Below are 19,322 nucleotides of genomic sequence, written 5' to 3' on the forward strand. Positions count from 1 at the left end.
TGTTATAATAGGAAAAGCACAGGTCAATGACACTATTCCATCAGCCATTCAGTGATCCAGTCAGCTGCTAAACAGAATTCAGCCATTGTTCATTTTATTATTTACACCTGTTATTTACACTACTGTTACATGTGCACCACTTTCCATGAAACGATTAAAAACAAAGTAAAATAAAGTACTCCAAACCATAGAGTCAGTCTGCACACACTCACACATTGAATGTACACACTTATGACCCCAATGCAATATTTTAAACTCTAGTAGATGGCCCATCTCTAATATAGGCTTTTGCAGTAAATATCAGTTATCCATAATTTGCTTCACTCCAGATTCTGCAAAGCTAACCAGAGAAATCAGCTTGCCATTTGCCACATTTTTTAAATTTAGGTATTTGGGCATAAATCACGTGTCCTCAATCACTGCTGGGTTGCAGTATTGATGCGTTATGTTGGTATGTTAGTATGACGCACAGGGCGCATAGCTGAGAGACGCGCACAGCAAAGTAGAACCTGGATAATCGTTTCATAAATCAGATTGCTCTGTTTTAATTTTACTCTAGACACATAGCATTTTACTGTGGATCTGCAGTCCTTATTACCGCGTCCTGGGAGCAGCCTTCACCCCTCCAGTGTTACAAACATCTGGGAACTCTGTCAATATGCGATCGGACGGTGTATACCCCAACTCTCTCCATTCAAGGCTTGTGCGGTCCAAGAATAGCTGCTGCTTGAATAGTCAGCGCTTAAAACGCCGGGCTGCGGGGAGGGAAGTGACATGCCACCTTCCACTCACTACACACAATTGGGGAGATTAGCGCGCAGGCAGCAGTAATCTGGTTTCAGGACCACGGCCAGAGACGCCGCTTGGCCACGAATCCTGTCGAAAGTTGCCTCCAGCGCGCTGTGAACCTTCACAGGAACCAAGAGTGTAAAGAAGGCCATTTGGACATCAAGGGCAAAGTGGGACTCACAATGTTTGTTCGGTTGGTTTTCTATAAAGGCAGCTGAAGCAAGTTAAATCTCTGGACAATCAGTGTCGCTGACAACAAATACCTCCGCACAGGAAACTGCGGGTTGAGGAGTCTGGTGAACAAAAAAAATCAAGGTGTTTTTTTTGTTTTTGTTTTTTTTATGTGTGAGTGAGACACACGGGGCGGAAGGAGTAGAGGAGAAGGTTGTGCGCTCAATCGGGAGCGCGCAAAGACTGCACATTGGTCGGATCCCGGATTCGTGAGGATGGAGATCCGGCCGGACAGGTTTAAGATTGTGGCAGCCAAGACTCTCGGGAAAATATACGGGTATGTAAAAATCTCTCTGGGACAAATTACAACCAGAAAATGTGTAAACGCAGAATGGGGCTGCAGACATAGTTCGCTCGGGAAAGTTGATCTTTTGCTGTTAAATTGGGCTACTGGAGAGCATATAGATGCTGAAAAGTGATTCTAATGAGTATTTGTTTTAAAAGAGAAGCAAACTGCTTATTTGCAGATCAGGCCATCCAGAGGCCTGGATTAGTGTGATTTGGATGACCTGGCACAACATCTGCCCCTCTATATACTGCTGAATCACATAAGCATAAATAATTTATCACTTCATAGCAACTGCAGTCATGCAATATCAGATTTTTTTTACAAAAGGTTTTTTTTTGCTGAGCACACAAAGTGTCAACCAAAGTATCTTTATATGCAGTGATTAGTAACAGGCTGAAAACGGTTCTATCAGTGTAAGATGAAACATTGGATCCATAGCTGGATTCATTTCATCCAGGCTTTTCTGTGGTGCTATCACATCACAGAAGCCTTGTGGAGATTTATGACTGAGCAATCAAATGATGTATTTCATTTTCTAGCACAGAAATTGTGTTTGATAAGGTTGTCTATTTACTCATTGAGAGTATCTATGTGTTTGGTGCAAAACAGGCCTCTGAGGTCGCTCTCTGCGGCCTGTTTATTGTGGCCTTCCATTAACCCTGACTAATGGCTACAACTTTTGGGGTGTGGGTTAGATATTAGCAGAGCAGCAAAGCATGTAATAATGGACTGGGGACGTGGACATCTGCAGGACATTTGTTTGTTTTGTTTTGTTGTTGTTGTTGTTTGTTTGTTTGTTTGTTTTTCACATCATGTGACATTTTAGACCCACTAAAGGCACCTAATTTGAGTGTGACTTTTTAGAGAACTCCCGCAGCTCTACAACCAGCTCTATTGGCAATAAGCTGGGAAATAAATGCGCGACACACCTTCCCCACTGAGAAAAAGTGTGTGGGAGAGTCCGGAGTCTGGCCAGTGATGGATATCTGAACGCTAAAAGGTGTTCATGGAGTCCTCTTTCTTTCTCTCGGGATTTGATGTAGCGTCTAAACACTTAAATCCTCTCCAGAAATAGCCTCTCCTCGTCCAAGCTGTCGGCCCACGTAAATCCCTGCAGGCCGTACACCTTGGCCACCTCTCTGCCCCTAAGTAGCCAGATAGCTAGTCATCCTGTCCCTCCCCCTCAGGGGATCTCACAGCCAGGATTAGGCCACTCGACCACAGCGGCCTATAAGCTTTCATTTCCGTGGAGCGCACGTGCTCTCAGGTGCTCCCTCGGAACCTTGCTGCCGTGCGTTACGCGCACCGGCCCGTTCCCCAGGCCCTGTTCTCTGCACGCAACATGCTTAACGTAGCTGTGTTGACGCACCGCTTTAGTTTTCATTTTAGGTATGGAGCTGTATCCAACAGCCCAGAAAAAGCTCTATTGTTTTCTTTCGTTTGTGATGCTATGAGTGCCACTCTAATCAGCTCTGTTCTGCTAGTTCTGTTCATTTCTTTTTGTGTCCTAAACTTTGCTCTGTCTAACTCTGAGCCAGATACTATCTATTTATTTAAAACACCTGAAAGCATGTGTTAAGATAAGTGTGACAAAAGCGTGATTTCACTGAAGAAGAATGCACTCACAGTATCCTGTCATTCGGCTTCCTATATTAGAACAGCATCTAACAATTATTTTCATATTCGATTAATATGACGATCATATGACTAATCGTTTTAGCCTACACACGTCCTAAATGTCTTTTCTTGTCCGACAATTTGTCCAAAATCTAAGAATGTTAAATTTTACTTTTAGTATCAAGCCAAAGAAACACTGCATTTGAGAACCTTGAACAACAGCATGTTCTGATTTTTTACTTAAATAAATTACTTAGATGTTTATTCTATTATCAAAATAAAATAAATAAATAAATTGCAGTTCTAATCTGTATATAGATACTCATAAATAAATTGTGCACAATTCCTCTCTGTGCTTCAGTTATCTCATTCCTGAATTCCCAGTATAAAGTTTGTTGTTTGTTTGAAACTGAAATAAAATACTTTTGATCCACAACATCAGAGGAGAGAACAAATGTAACTGACATGTGAGCAAAGCATTCAACAAAAAAAGCGTTCTACACAACCATATTTTTTCATTTTGATTGGAATGCGATGATTTTCAAAATGTAGTTATCCTGTGTGACTACAGTGCATCTAACAGTCCACAGCTGAAATTCTAACATTTGTGTTACTACACTGGACTAGATTTCTGTAGGCCCTTCGTAATTGTGTCTTTTCAACCTTTCAAACAATCAGCACCAGTTATTTGACACTTATCCAATCAATGATGCCAAGCTGTTAACTCTCAACCAAGCTGCTGAACTGCCCTGACATTTGTCCTTGATGTATGAATTAAGAGATTAACTTGGAGAAAGAACCAGGAATACTCACTGAGCAGAAATGGTCACGTGAATTCACCTTTGTTACATGTCATCAATATTCAAAACTGAGTGCATTTTGTATAGAGTTATATAGGTCCACAGATGTACCCAGACCTTTCCTCAAGGTGTGAGGATGTGACAAAGCAAAGGTCAGGTAGCTTGTGAGGATTACAGCGGATTTTCTTTTACTCGGGATCAGCCATGAGAAGTCACCGCAGCAGATACAGTATAGGCCTTTATGATAGAAAAAAAATATGAAAACAGGCATGTACATTTTAACCTGCAGAGAAAGAAAACTCCATGCGGACATCCACTGGATACTGGGAAATAAATTGGTGTTGAAGAAAAAGGAAATGTTGTGAATTGTGTGCAAGGCTGTTTGTGAGCCAGGGGAGTTGACAGTAAAAGGCAGTGTAAAAGATGAAGAAGAGACAGGAAGAATGACGAGAGAGGCCTGCACAGACAAAAATAGTCCAAGAGAGCCAGAGATATTAATAATTCAAGAGTGAGAATCATTAATACTTGATCAGTGTCAGAGACTGTTAGAACCACTGCTTACAATAACTAATAGAGCTTATATGTTTCATAATTGTGTGGCTGTTATTTCCCAATCTGCTTATTGTTGGGGTTTTAAGCTGAATGATTTGAAAAGGTTTGTTGGCAGGAACAGGAAGACAAGTCCCAATTTTTTTTTGTCAGTTCATACGTTACTATCCATGCCGTTTTGTAGTCTTCACCAGGAGTACATCTTTAGTAGGTCTTTAGTGACCAGCTGCTGATTTTCTTTCCAAGGTATTTCAGAGTTGTGATTGTCCCTTGTGACTTGATAGAGCATTAACATTTTGCAGTAACATTTTAGGACAGGGTTCATTAGAGCACACAGAAGAACAAGGATGCACAAAATGAGCCAGGCTAATGTTGTCCTTTGTCCTTGGTCTTGACACTGTACACCATCTAAGGTAGACATCAAACACAGGATTTTGGTGTGTGTTAGATTTAATCTCTGCACTTCTCTCTGCATTTCCAACCAGATACATTGTCGCATTTAAACAATGCTCAATCCATGCTGAGAAAAATATTGTATTTACATAACACGGTCCAGTAGCTCTTGCGGTGAGGACTTAATAAATTCTCTACCAAACCATCTAACAACGCTAACAGTGTTGGTTTGGTTGTCATAAGGAACAGTGCCATGATGCACAGGAAATACGCTGAGATCACAGCAACCACTTTTACCACACGGATGCAATAATGCATGATGTATTCAACATGGGGGCCTGTTCAATCCAACAGAAGCTGCGCATATCGCTTTCTGCTTCTATGCCTTTGGCCTTATAACTTATTGCTGGCTATGACACACATTGATGACATGAAAACAATATCTAGAAATGGCTCTTGTTGGCTTTTAAATGCATTGGCTTTGGTTTAAACTGTGATTAGTCACTTTTGTGCAATTATTATTCATAGTTTTAGATCAACTTTGTCATCGTCATTTTGTTGTTCTAATGGAGTCTTTCTGTGGTGTCAGGTGACCTACAGTTTTGGCTTTGGCTATCATGTCAAAATAGCCAAACTGATAAATATTTGTCAGATCGCATGTGTCTTAGCACACAGCTGTGCGATGTACAATATCCATTCTGTACTTTCTTTTCCAGCAAGAGCTTTTCATCCCAAAAATAATGAATGTTCACAACAGCCACTGTGGAAGTACGTCTTTTTAATGGGGCAGCGTATTGTCTCAGTCAGCTAAGAATCATAACACAGTTAAATGTGGTTTATTTCTAGCCCAGGATTCCGTCATTTTATCTCCTTCAGACTTGTACAAGCAGCTGTCATAAATTGGGTGCACTGTTGGGTGTTGTATTTTGGCTGAAAAGTCCACTGATATGTTTTGCTACATAACCATCCTTCATGTACTGTATGTATCTCTCAATGGTGGTTGTACGTTATATTCACCAGTGAAGGCCATAGGGATATATTGCTTATAACTTTTATATAAGTATGAAAATCCAAGTATGTATAATAAATAAGGCTGTAATATAAAAGGGACTCTGGGTTCTGGACCTGCAGTTCTTGAATCTGATCTGAAAACTCAGCATTGCACATGTTATGTTTAATAGATGATCTGCTGTGTTTAGATACATATTTGATGCCTGCTAGACTGGAGGCTGGCAGAGGTCATGGTTTCTCAGGGTTTCTCAGCAAGCCACATGAACATAGGCAGGAGCAGAAAAAGAGCAGTTAACCTTGCATGGACAGAAAAGAGGCGCATGGGAGCACCAGGACGAGACAGGCTTCTGTAAATACTGTTGTCTTTTATTCACACTGTATTCTTACTCTTGGACAGTTCAGTCGGGAGATAAATGTCTGCAATACAAAAAATCACATCTAGATCCATGCACTTTTATCATGCCAAGTTGTCGTTCTACTTGCCCTTCAGAACAGGATCTGTAGTAATCTATCTAACTGATTGCTCTCAAAGAGAAACCACAATACAGAAACGTAAGAGTAAACTGAACATAAAGCCTTTTCTTTTTGAGTATTCATTAACTGTCACAGTTGATGATCCATTTTTTCCAATAGCTGTTTAGTTGAAATTAATCAGCAAAAACTGCTCTGGCTATTTGGGGGTTTTCTCAAATTGTCTTCAAAGGTTTTTGTGTGTATTGTCAAAGCTGTCTGTGGTAAACCATCCTAATATAGCAAGGGTTGCTAGACAATCTTACAAAGAGATGTTTCAGCTGATAAGTAGCATGGACACCCACGTCAAACCATCACAAGCTGACAGAAGAGAAATACAAAGACTGTGGCTACATTCAAGTTTAACTATTAAAATCCAAAGACTCACCAGCACTTCTTTTAAAGACAGTTTAGTGGATGTAAATTTCTGGTACAGGACCAACTAAGTGACTAGCTTGAGTCTATACCAGTTAACCAGTTAATAGTTTACTTATTACATTTTCCATTTACTCCCCTTTTCCAATCCCTTCTTCACAGAGCTCTTGAGAAGAAGCAGGAAAATGGCGAGACCATTGAGCTGTCGGCGGAGGGCCGGCCGGAGCTGTTGGAGGAGAAGGAGGTGCCCGTGGTGGACTGCACATGCTTCGGCCTGCCCAGGCGCTACATCATCGCCATCCTCTCTGGCATTGGCTTCTGCATCTCCTTTGGTATCCGATGTAACTTGGGAGTGGCCATTGTCAGCATGGTCAACAGCCACACCATCTTCAGAGACAACAAGATGGTCGAAGTGGTGAGTGGCGGCGGAAGAGGTGGGAACAGTGGTCAAAGTGGTACCTTTAGACCTTTTCTTCATTCAAAAGGTCAGCAACTGCAAGGCAAAATACATATTATTGTGTCCAGTGATTACTTATGTATAAAATAAGTGATACACACACCTACTATATGGCCAAAAGTATGCTGACTCCCCTGACCAAACACCTTTGTGCACGTTTTGTCTGACTGGGGCTGGTTTTATGAGTAGTCCAGTATACCATAACATTTTGGACAACAGGGCACTTCCAACTTTGCATGAGGTTGGGAAAGGCCCTTTCTTGTTTCAAAGCAAGATCCATGAAGAAATATTTTTCCAAGTTTACACTGTTCACAGATCTTTGTTGATGGTGGAAATGGAAATGGGCCGGTCGAACAAAGTATTGGGTCATCATGATGTCCAGTCAGTCAATGTTACAGTCAGCAGGCACAATCATCCGAGTTAAATATTTGACACAGCTAAGTGTTGTGAAGGAAAGTGATAAGTTCATATCGAGCATATGCCCTATTGGGACCAGTAATTAGTCACATCAGTTCTCTTGTTTTAATTGTTCCTTCAGTTTAGTGACTTGACTAGACTTTCTGTTCTGGAAGATACAATATCACCTCAATGCATTTCATTTATCTCATTCATGTATATGTGCAGATTGATATTTTTTATCTTGTACTTGTCTCTCCGTGTGTCCCAACAGAAAGCTCAGTTTGATTGGGATCCGGAAACAGTGGGAATGATCCACGGGTCCTTTTTTTGGGGGTACATAGTGACTCAAATCCCAGGAGGGTTCATCTGTCAAAAGTTTGCAGCAAACAGGTCTGTTGATCCACTATTTATGGTATGCAAGGGATAATCAAACATTATTTTACACATACTGAATGTCTCCTTCTTTCTACGTTCTTTTTTCTTCCAGAGTATTTGGCTTTGCTATAGTGGCCACGTCTTGCTTGAACATGCTCATCCCTGCAGCAGCACGGATGCATTTTGGCTGTGTTATCATTGTCAGGGTGTGTCAAGGACTTGTGGAGGTGCTTGACTCTTGTCTATAGATTTCTCTTAAACATAAGAAATGGGCAATGACAACGATTTCTATTAACATTTTATTTAGAACATTTATCAGAGTGTACTTTCTTATCTGTCCCACAGGGGGTTTCATATCCGGCCTGTCACGGAATTTGGGCAAAATGGGCACCACCTCTTGAAAGAAGTCGCCTGGCCACGACAGCCTTTTGTGGTGAGTCCATTATCACTGTACCTGTTTCTCTCAGATGTTTGTTGTCACTTTAAGAGACATTTATTGTAAGTTTAATATAGCCACAATTAGAGCTGAAATGTTTAATCTATTAATCAATTACTTGATTTTAAGAAAACTAATCTGAAACTATTCTGATAGTTATTTTTCAAACAAAGATGCCACACATCTGTTTGTTCTAGCTCTTCAAATGTTAGGAGTTGCTGCTTATCTTTGTTTATACATGACAGCAAACAAAATATATTTGACTGCTGTTTCAACAACACAAGCTTTCTGAAGATCCAAGTGACCATGTAAGTGGGTAGATTAATAGGTAATAAAAGTAATTGTTTGCTGCAACCCTAAACACAATGTTTTTTTTCTAGGTTCTTATGCTGGTGCTGTGATTGCCATGCCATTAGCTGGAATCCTGGTCCAGTATTCAGGATGGTCATCAGTCTTCTATGTCTACGGTAAGAGACCCTTGACCTTTAGGTTGGAGGTAAACAAAATGTAGAGACTTTACAATGGGGCTACTTTTTTCAGACTGAAACCTGTAACTTGAGAAACTACACATACACATGTAGAAATACAATACAGTGTGTTGCAGTAATAAACTGGAAAACAGAGTCCTACAGTGATCAGTTGGCTGGTGACAACACTAAACACAGTCACAATGGTGATTTCAATAGTTGTGTAGGCACACCCGTCACTATGCACAACACAGTAGATGCTGACACATACTGAAACTGAAAGGACAAGAAAACCACAAAACCAGCACCCTAAATATGAGGAAAAAAAACCATCTCCTGTTATGCATGAATTCAACATCTAATGCCAGTTTGTAGTGAGGCAGTCAAAATGTCTCCTTTGCAGCTTGTTCTTTTTGACCTTTCATTCCTGTTTTGACACTTACATAACTCCTTCCTTCCCTGCCTGTTATCCTTCCTCCCCCTACCCAGGAAGTTTTGGTATCATGTGGTATTGCTTCTGGTTCCTGGTGTCTTATGAAAGTCCAGCAGCCCATCCCACCATCACTGAGGAGGAGAGAAAATATATTGAGGAAAGCATTGGCGTGACAGCCCAACACGCTGTAACGGTCAGTACATATACAGTAAATTCATGTGATCCACTGTATCACATCACATTGGTTGACATTAACAGTACTGATGTGGACCCTGTTATTTACATTTCCTTCAAGTGAATTGGAAGAATTTGCAATATCACTACATTGTAGACAAGACAGCAAGTAGATTTGAAAGAAAAGTGTAGAGATAGTAAACAACCAAAGCAAAGTAAGACTAAGAAGAAAGTTAGCCTGCATGGAGAGGGTGTCTCAAATAGTTTATCAAAATGAGAGCAACACAAATAGATTTAGAAACTCCATATCAGTGGTAACCTCTGCTCATTTGTGTCTGCGTTCATGCATTCAAGCAAAACTATCAATTTACTCCACCCATCCTCCTATTGATCACACTGTCTTGGTATCTGATGCTAGTTCTAGGTAAAATTGGTCAGTAATTCAGGGAAACAACTGTACATTTATGTTTGTGAAACAAGAGGCCTTTGAATTTACTTACAAAATCAGCGAAATAAGTAATGCATTTTTCTGTGTTACAGAAATTCAACACCCCGTGGAGGTCCTTCTTTACATCCATGCCAGTGTACGCCATCATCGTGGCTAATTTCTGCAGAAGCTGGACATTCTATTTGCTTCTCATCAGCCAGCCTGCATACTTTGAGGAGGTGTTTGGGTTTGAGATTAGCAAGGTAACAGAAACCAGATGTGGACAGCAGGTTATGAGCAGTGCACCAGGAACAAAAGTTTCCAAATGTACAATAACATGAATTTTATGCATGTGAACATAGTATACTCATAGAGGTCTCACTTCTGTTACAAACATGTTTTTTTCTTTCTTTCTTATTTAGGTGGGCATAGTTTCAGCTCTTCCCCACCTGGTCATGACCATTGTTGTGCCTATTGGTGGCCAGATTGCAGACTATCTGCGCACCAACCAAATCATGTCTACAACTAACGTCAGGAAACTTATGAACTGTGGAGGTAAGCAAAATTAGAATTGCAGAAAGGGGAACATGTAGATGTAGTATACAGTATCTCGCAAAAGTGAGTACACCCCTCACATATTTGTAAATATTTGATTATATCTTTTCATGTGACAACCCTGAAGAAGTGACACTTTTCTACAATGTTAAGTAGTGAGTGAACAGCTTGTAACTTTGTAAATTTGCTGTCCCCTCAAAATAACACATCACACAGCCATTAATGTCTAAAGCGCTGGCAACAAAAGTGAATACACCCCTAAGTGATAATGTCCAAATTTGGCCCAAAGTGTCAATATTTTGTGTGCCTTAACCCTCTTGGGTATGGAGTTCACCAGAGATTCACAGGTTGCCACTGGAGTCCTCTTCCACTCCTCCATGACGACGTCACGGAGCTGGTGGATGTTAGAGACCTTGCGCTCCTCCACCTTCCATTTGAGGATGCCCCACAGATGCTCAATAGGGTTTAGGTCTGGAGACATGCTTGGCCAGTCCATCGCCTTTACACTAAGCTTCTTTAGCAAGGCAGTGGTTGTCTTGGAGGTGTGTTTGGGTTTGTTATCATGTTGGAATACTGCTCTGTGGCCCAGTGTCTGAAAGGAGGGGATCATGCTCTGCGTCAGTACATGTTGGCATTCATGGTTCCCTCAATGAACTATAGCTCTCCTGTGCAGGCAGCACTTATGCAGCCCCAGACCAAGACACTTGTCTTTGTATTCCTCACCTGGTTGCCGCCACACACGCTTGAAACCATCTGAACCAAATAAGTTTATCTTAGTCTCATCAGACCACAGGACAAGGTTCCAGTAATCCACGTCCTTAGTCTGCTTGTCTTGAGCAAACTGTTTGCGGGCATCATCTGTAGAAGACGCTTTCTTCTGGGACGACCACCATGCAGACCAATTTGAAGCAGCGAGCGGCGTATGGTCTGAGCACTGCAGGCTGACCCCCCACACCTTCAACCTCTGCAGCGATGCTGGCGGCACTCATATGTCTATTTCCCAAAGACAACCTCTGGATATGACGCTGAGCATGTGCACTCAACTTCTTTGGTCGACCACAGCAAAGCCTGTTCTGATTGGAACCTGTCCTACTGATAGTTTCAGGGTCTTGGCAATCTTCTTATAGCCTAGCCTATTCTTTGGCATGAGGTGCCATGTTAAACTTCCAGTGACCAGTATGAGGGAGTGTGAGAGCAATAACACCAAATTTAACACACCTGCTCCCCATTCATTCCTGAGACCTTGTAACACTAACGAGTCACATGACACCAGGGAGGGAAAATGGCTAATTGGGCCAATTTTGACATTTTCACTTAGGGGTGTACTCACATTTGTTGCCAGTGCTTTAGACATTAATGGCTGTGTGATGTGTTATTTTGAGGGGACAGCAAATTTACACAAGTTATACAAGCTGTACACTCACTACTTTACATTGTAGCGTAGTGTCATTTCTTCAGTGTTGTCACATGAAAAGTTATATTCAAATATTTACAAAAATGTGACGAGTGTACTCACTTTTGTGAGATACTGTATGTAGTAAGAAATGCACCTAGCTTGCCGTCAAATTTGCATAAACTCTGATAAAAAAGGGCATTTTCTGGAGATTATTTTAAATACAAATACAAGTTTTTCTAAGGACCCCATTTTAGTCGTAAGGCAGTCAGAAGAAACTCATTGGTTATTTATGGGGTTAACTACAGTATTTAGTCAGTTGTGGTGAGAAAACACTAGCTGCATAAGGGAAATGATGACTCACTGTAAAGCAAAAGCCCTGCCTCTGTCGGCTATTTTTGAACTAATGAGAGAAATCAATAGCAAAGTGAAATGAAGAAGCGTACAGTGTACGTATCATTTTGCAGAAAGCTGTCAGTACTGGGGAAACTGTAGGTTACAGCTCAGTCAACAGCATTTTACGAAAAGGGAGAAGAGAACAGCACAACGAAAAATGGCCTGAATTCAATCAATAAGCACCTTATACATATAGAAATCATTCTTTGCTTGAGTCTGTTCTATTTCACTTGTCTGAATTAGGGTTTGGGATGGAGGCAACCCTGCTCCTAGTCGTGGGCTTTTCTCATACAAAAGGAGTTGCCATTTCATTCCTGGTCCTGGCTGTGGGTTTCTCTGGGTTTGCCATTTCAGGTGAAACTTTTTTTTTTTTTTATAACTTTTTTTTTTAAAAGAAAACACATTTTGTTTCATGCATCAACATTGCCCTCATCAATATCCTTATGCCCTGTATGGAGGACATAAACTTGTTCTTTTAAACATTTATATATAACGCAGAATTTAAAGGCATTGTGAATTACTATTTCCTATTATTTATGTGCTAATGTTGTATTTATCCTTCCTCATAAGGTTTCAATGTCAACCACCTGGACATTGCACCGCGCTATGCTAGTATACTTATGGGTATCTCCAATGGTGTGGGCACTTTGTCTGGTATGGTTTGCCCACTTATAGTTGGTACCATGACGAAGCATAAGGTAAGAACTTGTGTTGTAAAATTAATTCTAAAACACACTTGTGTTCCTAGTTTGGTCATCAAATATTTTCAGCAGAGGTGTCGCTTCCTCAGAAAGACTTTTAGGTTTTACCATTATCCACAAACAATAGTCATGCAGGCAGAAATAAACCACTTTTACAGATAGCTCAAGAGACAAGAAGTCAGCCCATCCAGCCACAAGACGTGTTGAATCTTAAATAAGGTTTTTAAGCCTCAAGTTTTAATTGACCTGCATAAAGGTATCCAGAGTGTAAGCATAAATAGAGCACAATACGTGCCTTTCATGGGCTTTATAGTAATATGTCTGATTTGATGTGTGAGTATTGTTATAACTTTAGAATATATTGATTTCAAAGTGATAATGGTAAATAAAACCTTTTTAATGCTTATAACCACTCTTTCTCTTTTTTTCCTCTCACTCTCCTTTGATAGACGCGCGAGGAGTGGCAGGGTGTGTTTCTTATTGCCTCGATTGTTCATTATGGAGGTGTTATATTCTATGGTGTGTATATTCCCCTCTTAATTTCTCTTTCTACTCATTCCTTCATAAGAGCATTAGGATGTTTAAGTATGCAAAAATCCACGCTTTGTTCTTCATGCAGTCATATGCAAAAACTTTTCTTAAGGACTGATCATCTGTCTCTGTGCTGCAGGCCTCTTTGCATCTGGAGAGAAGCAAGCTTGGGCAGAGCCAGAGCAGACAAGCGATGAGAAATGCGGCATCCTGGATGAGGATGAGCTTGCAAATGAGACAGAGGAGCTGTATCGCACAAGTGGCGGAGGAGGCTACGGTGCCATGAACCAGGGAGCAGATCCCAACGGAGGCATGGGAGGAGGAGGAGGAGGCTGGGTCTCAGACTGGGACAAAACTGAGGAGTATGTCCAACCAGATGGAACCAATAATTACCTTTATGAAGGAGAGAGAGAGCGAAAGTTAACATAAAACCAGCAGATCCTCTTCACATAGCCTTTAGTGAGGCAGAAACAGTCCATCAACAGTGTGGAGTTTCACCTAAATGCATGAAGAACTTTGAAAGTGCGGATTTAAAATGGAATGTGGGAGGGGACAATTTTCAGGCAGCCTGACTGTATTATTATAACTGAACTGAATTCTAAGAGACTCCACAGTGAAGGTGAAGACATTAGCAAATGTAAAATGTGTGTTTGTGTGTGATTGCAATTGTGTACCTTGTGTGACAGACAATCTAAGTAAGAGTGTTTTAGGACTCATCAGCCTCCCCGCAATCTCTCTTGGAGGAGAGCGGCCTGATGTGGCTTTCTCTGATGTTTATTCATTGTAATAATTGTAGAAAATTCTATATTATCTGTTTTGGATTTCATTTGTATGCCTCTCACTTTATATATATATATTTGAATCATTCAAGATTACAAATCTTTAGACGCACATTGGTCACAAGCGCATTTCTGTTGTTGGGTGAAAACCTATTGGGTTTGATTAACTGTTTTTTTTCAACCCACAGAAGAGTATTCACCTCCATTGAAGTTAAAATAGGAAATCACCAGCTACAAGGTTTCACACAATGTTATAAAGGCTATTTCCCCCTAAGAACAATGTTAAGTTGTGTCCTTAATGTGCACACTTTTAAGAAAAATTATGTTACTTGTGCCAATACAACAAAATATATTGCACTGTAGTATTGGTTTACTTATCCACTGACAAAGTAATTGATCACCTGCAAATTTTACTCTACACAGCTTTCTATGAAGCCTAAGTCATACAAACATTTTTAAATGTAGCATTTTGATTTCTTCAAGCAAAAATGTTTTATGTACTAGGCCTCTAACCTGTCTGCCTGCTTACAAACTCGGGAATAAAAAAGCCTCGTACAGGACTAGAAGGAATGTCATAATCCAGGATAATAAGAATTCCTCATCAAATTAGAGCCATTTTTATTTCTATGAGCTCTCTTTGAGAACGTTTTCTTCATTCAGCATTTGAATTTTGTTCAGTTTGCTTTACATGTCATAATATACCTCTTTATGTTACTGTTGAGTTCAGTTAATTCATGCTCTAGGCCTAAGTGCAGCCTATGCATCAAGAAAAATTGTGTCACCATATAACCTAAGAACCCCAACACCACACAATACACTGAGTCAAAGTTTTTAAGTGGTGTCAGCATATGTCAAAATTAAAGGCTGTGCAACTAAAATTAAGCCTCACATAGATCTCAACTCTCATTCTTTTATTTTATAGTGCAGCGGGCTGATGTTAAATGATCAGTAAATGACCAAAGGGCAATTCAAAATAAAAGGCTGATAATGGACAAGAAAACAATGTTGTTTCACTGTACATGTTTGATTTTAGTTAGTAGATGTTGTAATGTATCTAGCTAGCCCCAAAATGAAGGTTTAAGATAAAAGAAAATATCCCTGTGCTAGATTATGGAATGGTATCACTTTGGCTAATACTGTTTCACTGAGTTCACTGATGGTGGTGATTAAATATTAAATGTTAGGGTTTTTACTGTTTTTGTCATTTTTCATTAATTTATTGTTAATTTTTTGTTCTGGATTGTAAACTGAAACTGTATATGTAAAAATCATGTACATGTGGGAATAATTGTATAATAAAACATAGAGGTGATAGTTCCTGTACAATAATTACAGATATTCTTGGTAGTTTATGCTCATGCATTACTTCCATTTCTATGTTTTAATGTTATCGTGTTTATTAGGTGGTGCATAAACTATCTTGCTAAAAAAAAATTCAGCTGACTTTTACATTTAATCAGTTTTTTTGAAAATGGTATCTGTTTTGTCTTATTTGAACCAACTCTTCTCTGCTCCATGCCATATTCAGTCACTAATAATATACGACTTAAAATCTTGCAATAACGCTGTACTCCTCTGTACACAGCGTATTGATCACTGAGTATAAGGGCATGGAAATGAAGAAGAAAAATAGATTTTGAGACAACCACAGCACTTGCCAGTGTTCCTCAGCCTGTAATAAACACTGAGGGAGTCACCCTCACTGTCCTGCTCTGGTATCTAAAAACAAAGGGATTATCCTGCATCCATCTGCCAGCAAGAGAAATAGTGGTTACCTGGATGTAACTCGGAGCTACACATGTACTCATAGAACTACAGTTACATCCAGGCAACTACTATTTCTATTTTGTACCCTCTATGCCCTGTAATGGGCTTCGCTAATGGTAACTACTCGAGGCTAAGGCCATGATGTCACATCCCTGAGATATGACTGCACCTGCATGTGGAAATATAATATCTTATGTGGGTCTTAGTCTGCATTTCACAAGTGGATAGCTCCTGGTTGTGAAGCAGTTATGACACGTCCAACTGTCAAAGGTGGATGCGATGTGACCGCTGTCAAACAGGCGGGCACAAGTGCAGATTGAGGGGGGTCTCTTACAGTGAGAACCACAGAGTATACTGAGTGTTGTCCCTGATTGCACACAAGTTATAGAACTGCCAGATCAATGTGTTTATGTCAGGAGAGAGGCTCTACTCTACTCTCTCATGTTGCTAGATGTGCAGAAGCTAAGGAGGAAAGAAGAATGAATGGGGGAATAGTGGTTGGAACAAACTGCCAGTTTAATGGGCCAACATTAGCTTTGTATAATGAATTTAATATCTGGTAGTCAGTATCAACCACTGCTGGAATGAGCTCTTGTTTAACATAAAAGACAGAGCGAAGACAATGACAATGATGTTACGTCGGTACAGTGAACAGGACTGTCAGTTAAGCTGGCTAGCAAGCTTAAGATTTCAGACCAACACAGATAATATGAAATTGGTTAGAATACCTTAATTGTCTAATATTTTGAAACAATCACCAACCAATATACCTTACTATAGCATATCGATTTTTTAGTTATACTTTATAATACATTAACTTACCCACTGGATTTAGCTGTTTGGTCAAAGCTTTCAAAGCTTATCTTGCTTATAAACTCTCTAATGTTAGCCGTTGGACTGTTAGCATCAGGTTATTTTGGAGTAGCCATCTTCTTATATAATATTTTGTAAAAAAGAAAGGTTCTTGACTGTTTGAAAATGAGTCACTGTCCCGTGTTACATTTCTGCCGTAAATAAGTCCATACATCTTAAGAATTGCTTCTCTCTGTGTGTAAAACACCTTGAGCCATCAGATAAACCCATGTGCTTAAAATATGGACGCTCTAGAGGCTGACTGACAGTGAGATGATAAAGGCTAAAGGTCCGCTAGCAACCAAAGCTACAAACAACCCATAGTAATACCACACTCTTCAAGTAACAACCTGCTCACTCTGAAAGAGACACTATCTTGCTCTATTCAAAGGTAAGTAGCCCTCAACAACACTTGTTTTACAGCAGCTAGAATTGCTGTACATTTTGAAAATGTTGCTTTATGTCTCATTTCAGAGTTTCAGAAGAGAGGAAGTATCTCTTGTAACTAACAGTATAATGTTCAAAAGAGGGACCGGTCCTATTTATTGTATGAAAAGAAAGTGATGGGAAGGTGACCTTGACCTAAGCTGAGGTACCTTACCTACCAAAGACCAGTTTTGTTGTTTGTTTGACATTTATTTTCTCCTCTTATCCTGTGTAATGAATTTGGATACTAAAACCTTTGTTGGCCATAAGTGGTTGAAGATAGAAAGGCATACAGAGGTCCATCATGTTCTCACTTACATTTTGTGAGTGAATGATGGTACTAATGAAAAAAGAAAGACAACCACAATTAATCAAAAAAGATTTATTTCAGTACATGAAATGAAATCTCTAACGATACTGCATTTACACTGCAAATTAAGCTGCTATCTGATCATCCTACACACTGGATTATAATTGGATTATGGTGCTTTTACATTGGAAAGCAAAAGCAAAATCTGTTGTGATAGTAAATGTGAAATGTGTAATATTACGCCATTTATTTTGTGCACAAATAATAGTATATTGCAAACAGCAAAACAAAAATATATAGACTCTTCTCCATGTCTGTACAAGTGACAATATGACTAAACATAAGCAAGTGAACATAAGCAAATTAGTTTTTTGCTTGAAAATATGTATATAGAAGATATGAATACGCTCACCCTTGCCCCATCACTGAAAGCTGGTTTTGATAAGTTTGATCAATCTGCCTTTATAAAAAGCCCAGAACTGTTAAGACATTGTTATGAAAAAGCTCACTTTTTAGTTTGAGTGAGTTGAAGAATAAATCTGTAAATCTGTTAGTGGGGGTATATATATATAATGAGTATGAGGGTTAGAAAATTTAAGCTTCAGAGCTGAACAATTGGTCAAATGACTAAAGATCAACTAATACCACTTGTTCCACTTATCGCTTCAATGAAAGTAAGGCTTTGTTAACCTTGCACATCGGATAGATTTGTTGTGTTGTTGTTTTTTACTGTTGGTGTCACAAAATGAACACTTTTCTGTTGTGGTAACCTGATGTGATGACAGTTTACATTTTGCAGAATATTCCATATCATTAACATGATTAATATAATTAATAAGGGGATAAGCGGTTGACGATGGATGGATGGATGGAAACTATTGTGATCTTCTTTATTGTGTTATTTGGTAGTCTTGCACTTCTCTAAACTTCTCTAGACTTTTGTTTTGTTACTTACATTTCCCATACAGCACTAACAACTTTTGGCTAATCATTGAATTTAAATATCACCCGATATTGCTGGTTTGTGGGAAATGTAATTTTTCTTAATTAGATACTGAGACCCATCTTTCATTTCATGGCTTAGTCTTTTGCTCATCTGCCTTTTCCTGCTTCTTTTCATCCACTATCTCATAATCTTTGTCTTTTGCCTTCCCTAAGGCCTCATACCCTCCATCTCCTCCAACTGCCCCCTCCACCCCCAGGCTCTGGTATAGCCCCTCTTTCATTCCCTCTTTCTTCAGTGCTTCATACCCTCCGTCTCCTCCAACTGCCCCTTCTACCCCCAGACTCTGGTATAGCCCCTCTTTCATTCCCTCTTTCTTCAGTGCTTCATACCCTCCGTCTCCTCCAACTGCCCCTTCTACCCCCAGACTCTGGTATAGCCCCTCTTTCATTCCCTCTTTCTTCAGTGCTTCATACCCTCCGTCTCCTCCAACTGCCCCTTCTACCCCCAGACTCTGGTATAGCCCCTCTTTCATTCCCTCTTTCTTCAGTGCTTCATACCCTCCGTCTCCTCCAACTGCCCCTTCTACCCCCAGACTCTGGTATAGCCCCTCTTTCATTCCCTCTTTCTTCAGTGCTTCATACCCTCCGTCTCCTCCAACTGCCCCTTCTACCCCCAGACTCTGGTATAGCCCCTCTTTCATTCCCTCTTTCTTCAGTGCTTCATACCCTCCGTCTCCTCCAACTGCCCCTTCTACCCCCAGACTCTGGTATAGCCCCTCTTTCATTCCCTCTTTCTTCAGTGCTTCATACCCTCCGTCTCCTCCAACTGCCCCTTCTACCCCCAGACTCTGGTATAGCCCCTCTTTCATTCCCTCTTTCTTCAGTGCTTCATACCCTCCGTCTCCTCCAACTGCCCCTTCTACCCCCAGACTCTG

The 19,322-nt window shown here is 40.2% G+C and overlaps 2 protein-coding genes across 5 annotated transcripts in view; one reads left to right on the forward strand and one right to left on the reverse strand.

The window, feature by feature from the left end:
- The first annotated feature begins 1,235 nt into the window (after positions 1-1,235).
- On the forward strand, positions 1,236-13,747 carry LOC123983069 (vesicular glutamate transporter 1-like). Its single transcript, XM_046069195.1, has 13 exons — positions 1,236-1,297; positions 6,727-6,979; positions 7,692-7,810; positions 7,908-8,022; positions 8,141-8,228; positions 8,612-8,698; positions 9,188-9,324; positions 9,846-9,995; positions 10,155-10,287; positions 12,320-12,430; positions 12,647-12,774; positions 13,227-13,296; positions 13,448-13,747. Exons 1-13 carry the CDS (start codon positions 1,236-1,238, stop codon positions 13,735-13,737), a joined length of 1,743 nt encoding a protein of 580 aa, XP_045925151.1. The 3' UTR covers positions 13,738-13,747.
- A 3,752-nt stretch (positions 13,748-17,499) lies between these two features.
- Positions 17,500-19,322, reverse strand: part of LOC123982933 — a 30,157-nt gene continuing 28,334 nt past the window's right edge. For all 4 annotated transcript variants that reach the window (XM_046068906.1, XM_046068904.1, XM_046068905.1 and 1 more), the window contains one exon: positions 17,500-19,281. In XM_046068906.1, the coding sequence (XP_045924862.1) occupies positions 18,516-19,281 (766 nt within the window). In that variant the 3' untranslated portion in view covers positions 17,500-18,515. The remainder of the gene's footprint in view (positions 19,282-19,322) is intronic.

Source organism: Micropterus dolomieu, linkage group LG14 (assembly GCF_021292245.1).
Source record: "Micropterus dolomieu isolate WLL.071019.BEF.003 ecotype Adirondacks linkage group LG14, ASM2129224v1, whole genome shotgun sequence".
NCBI lineage: Eukaryota > Metazoa > Chordata > Actinopteri > Centrarchiformes > Centrarchidae > Micropterus > Micropterus dolomieu.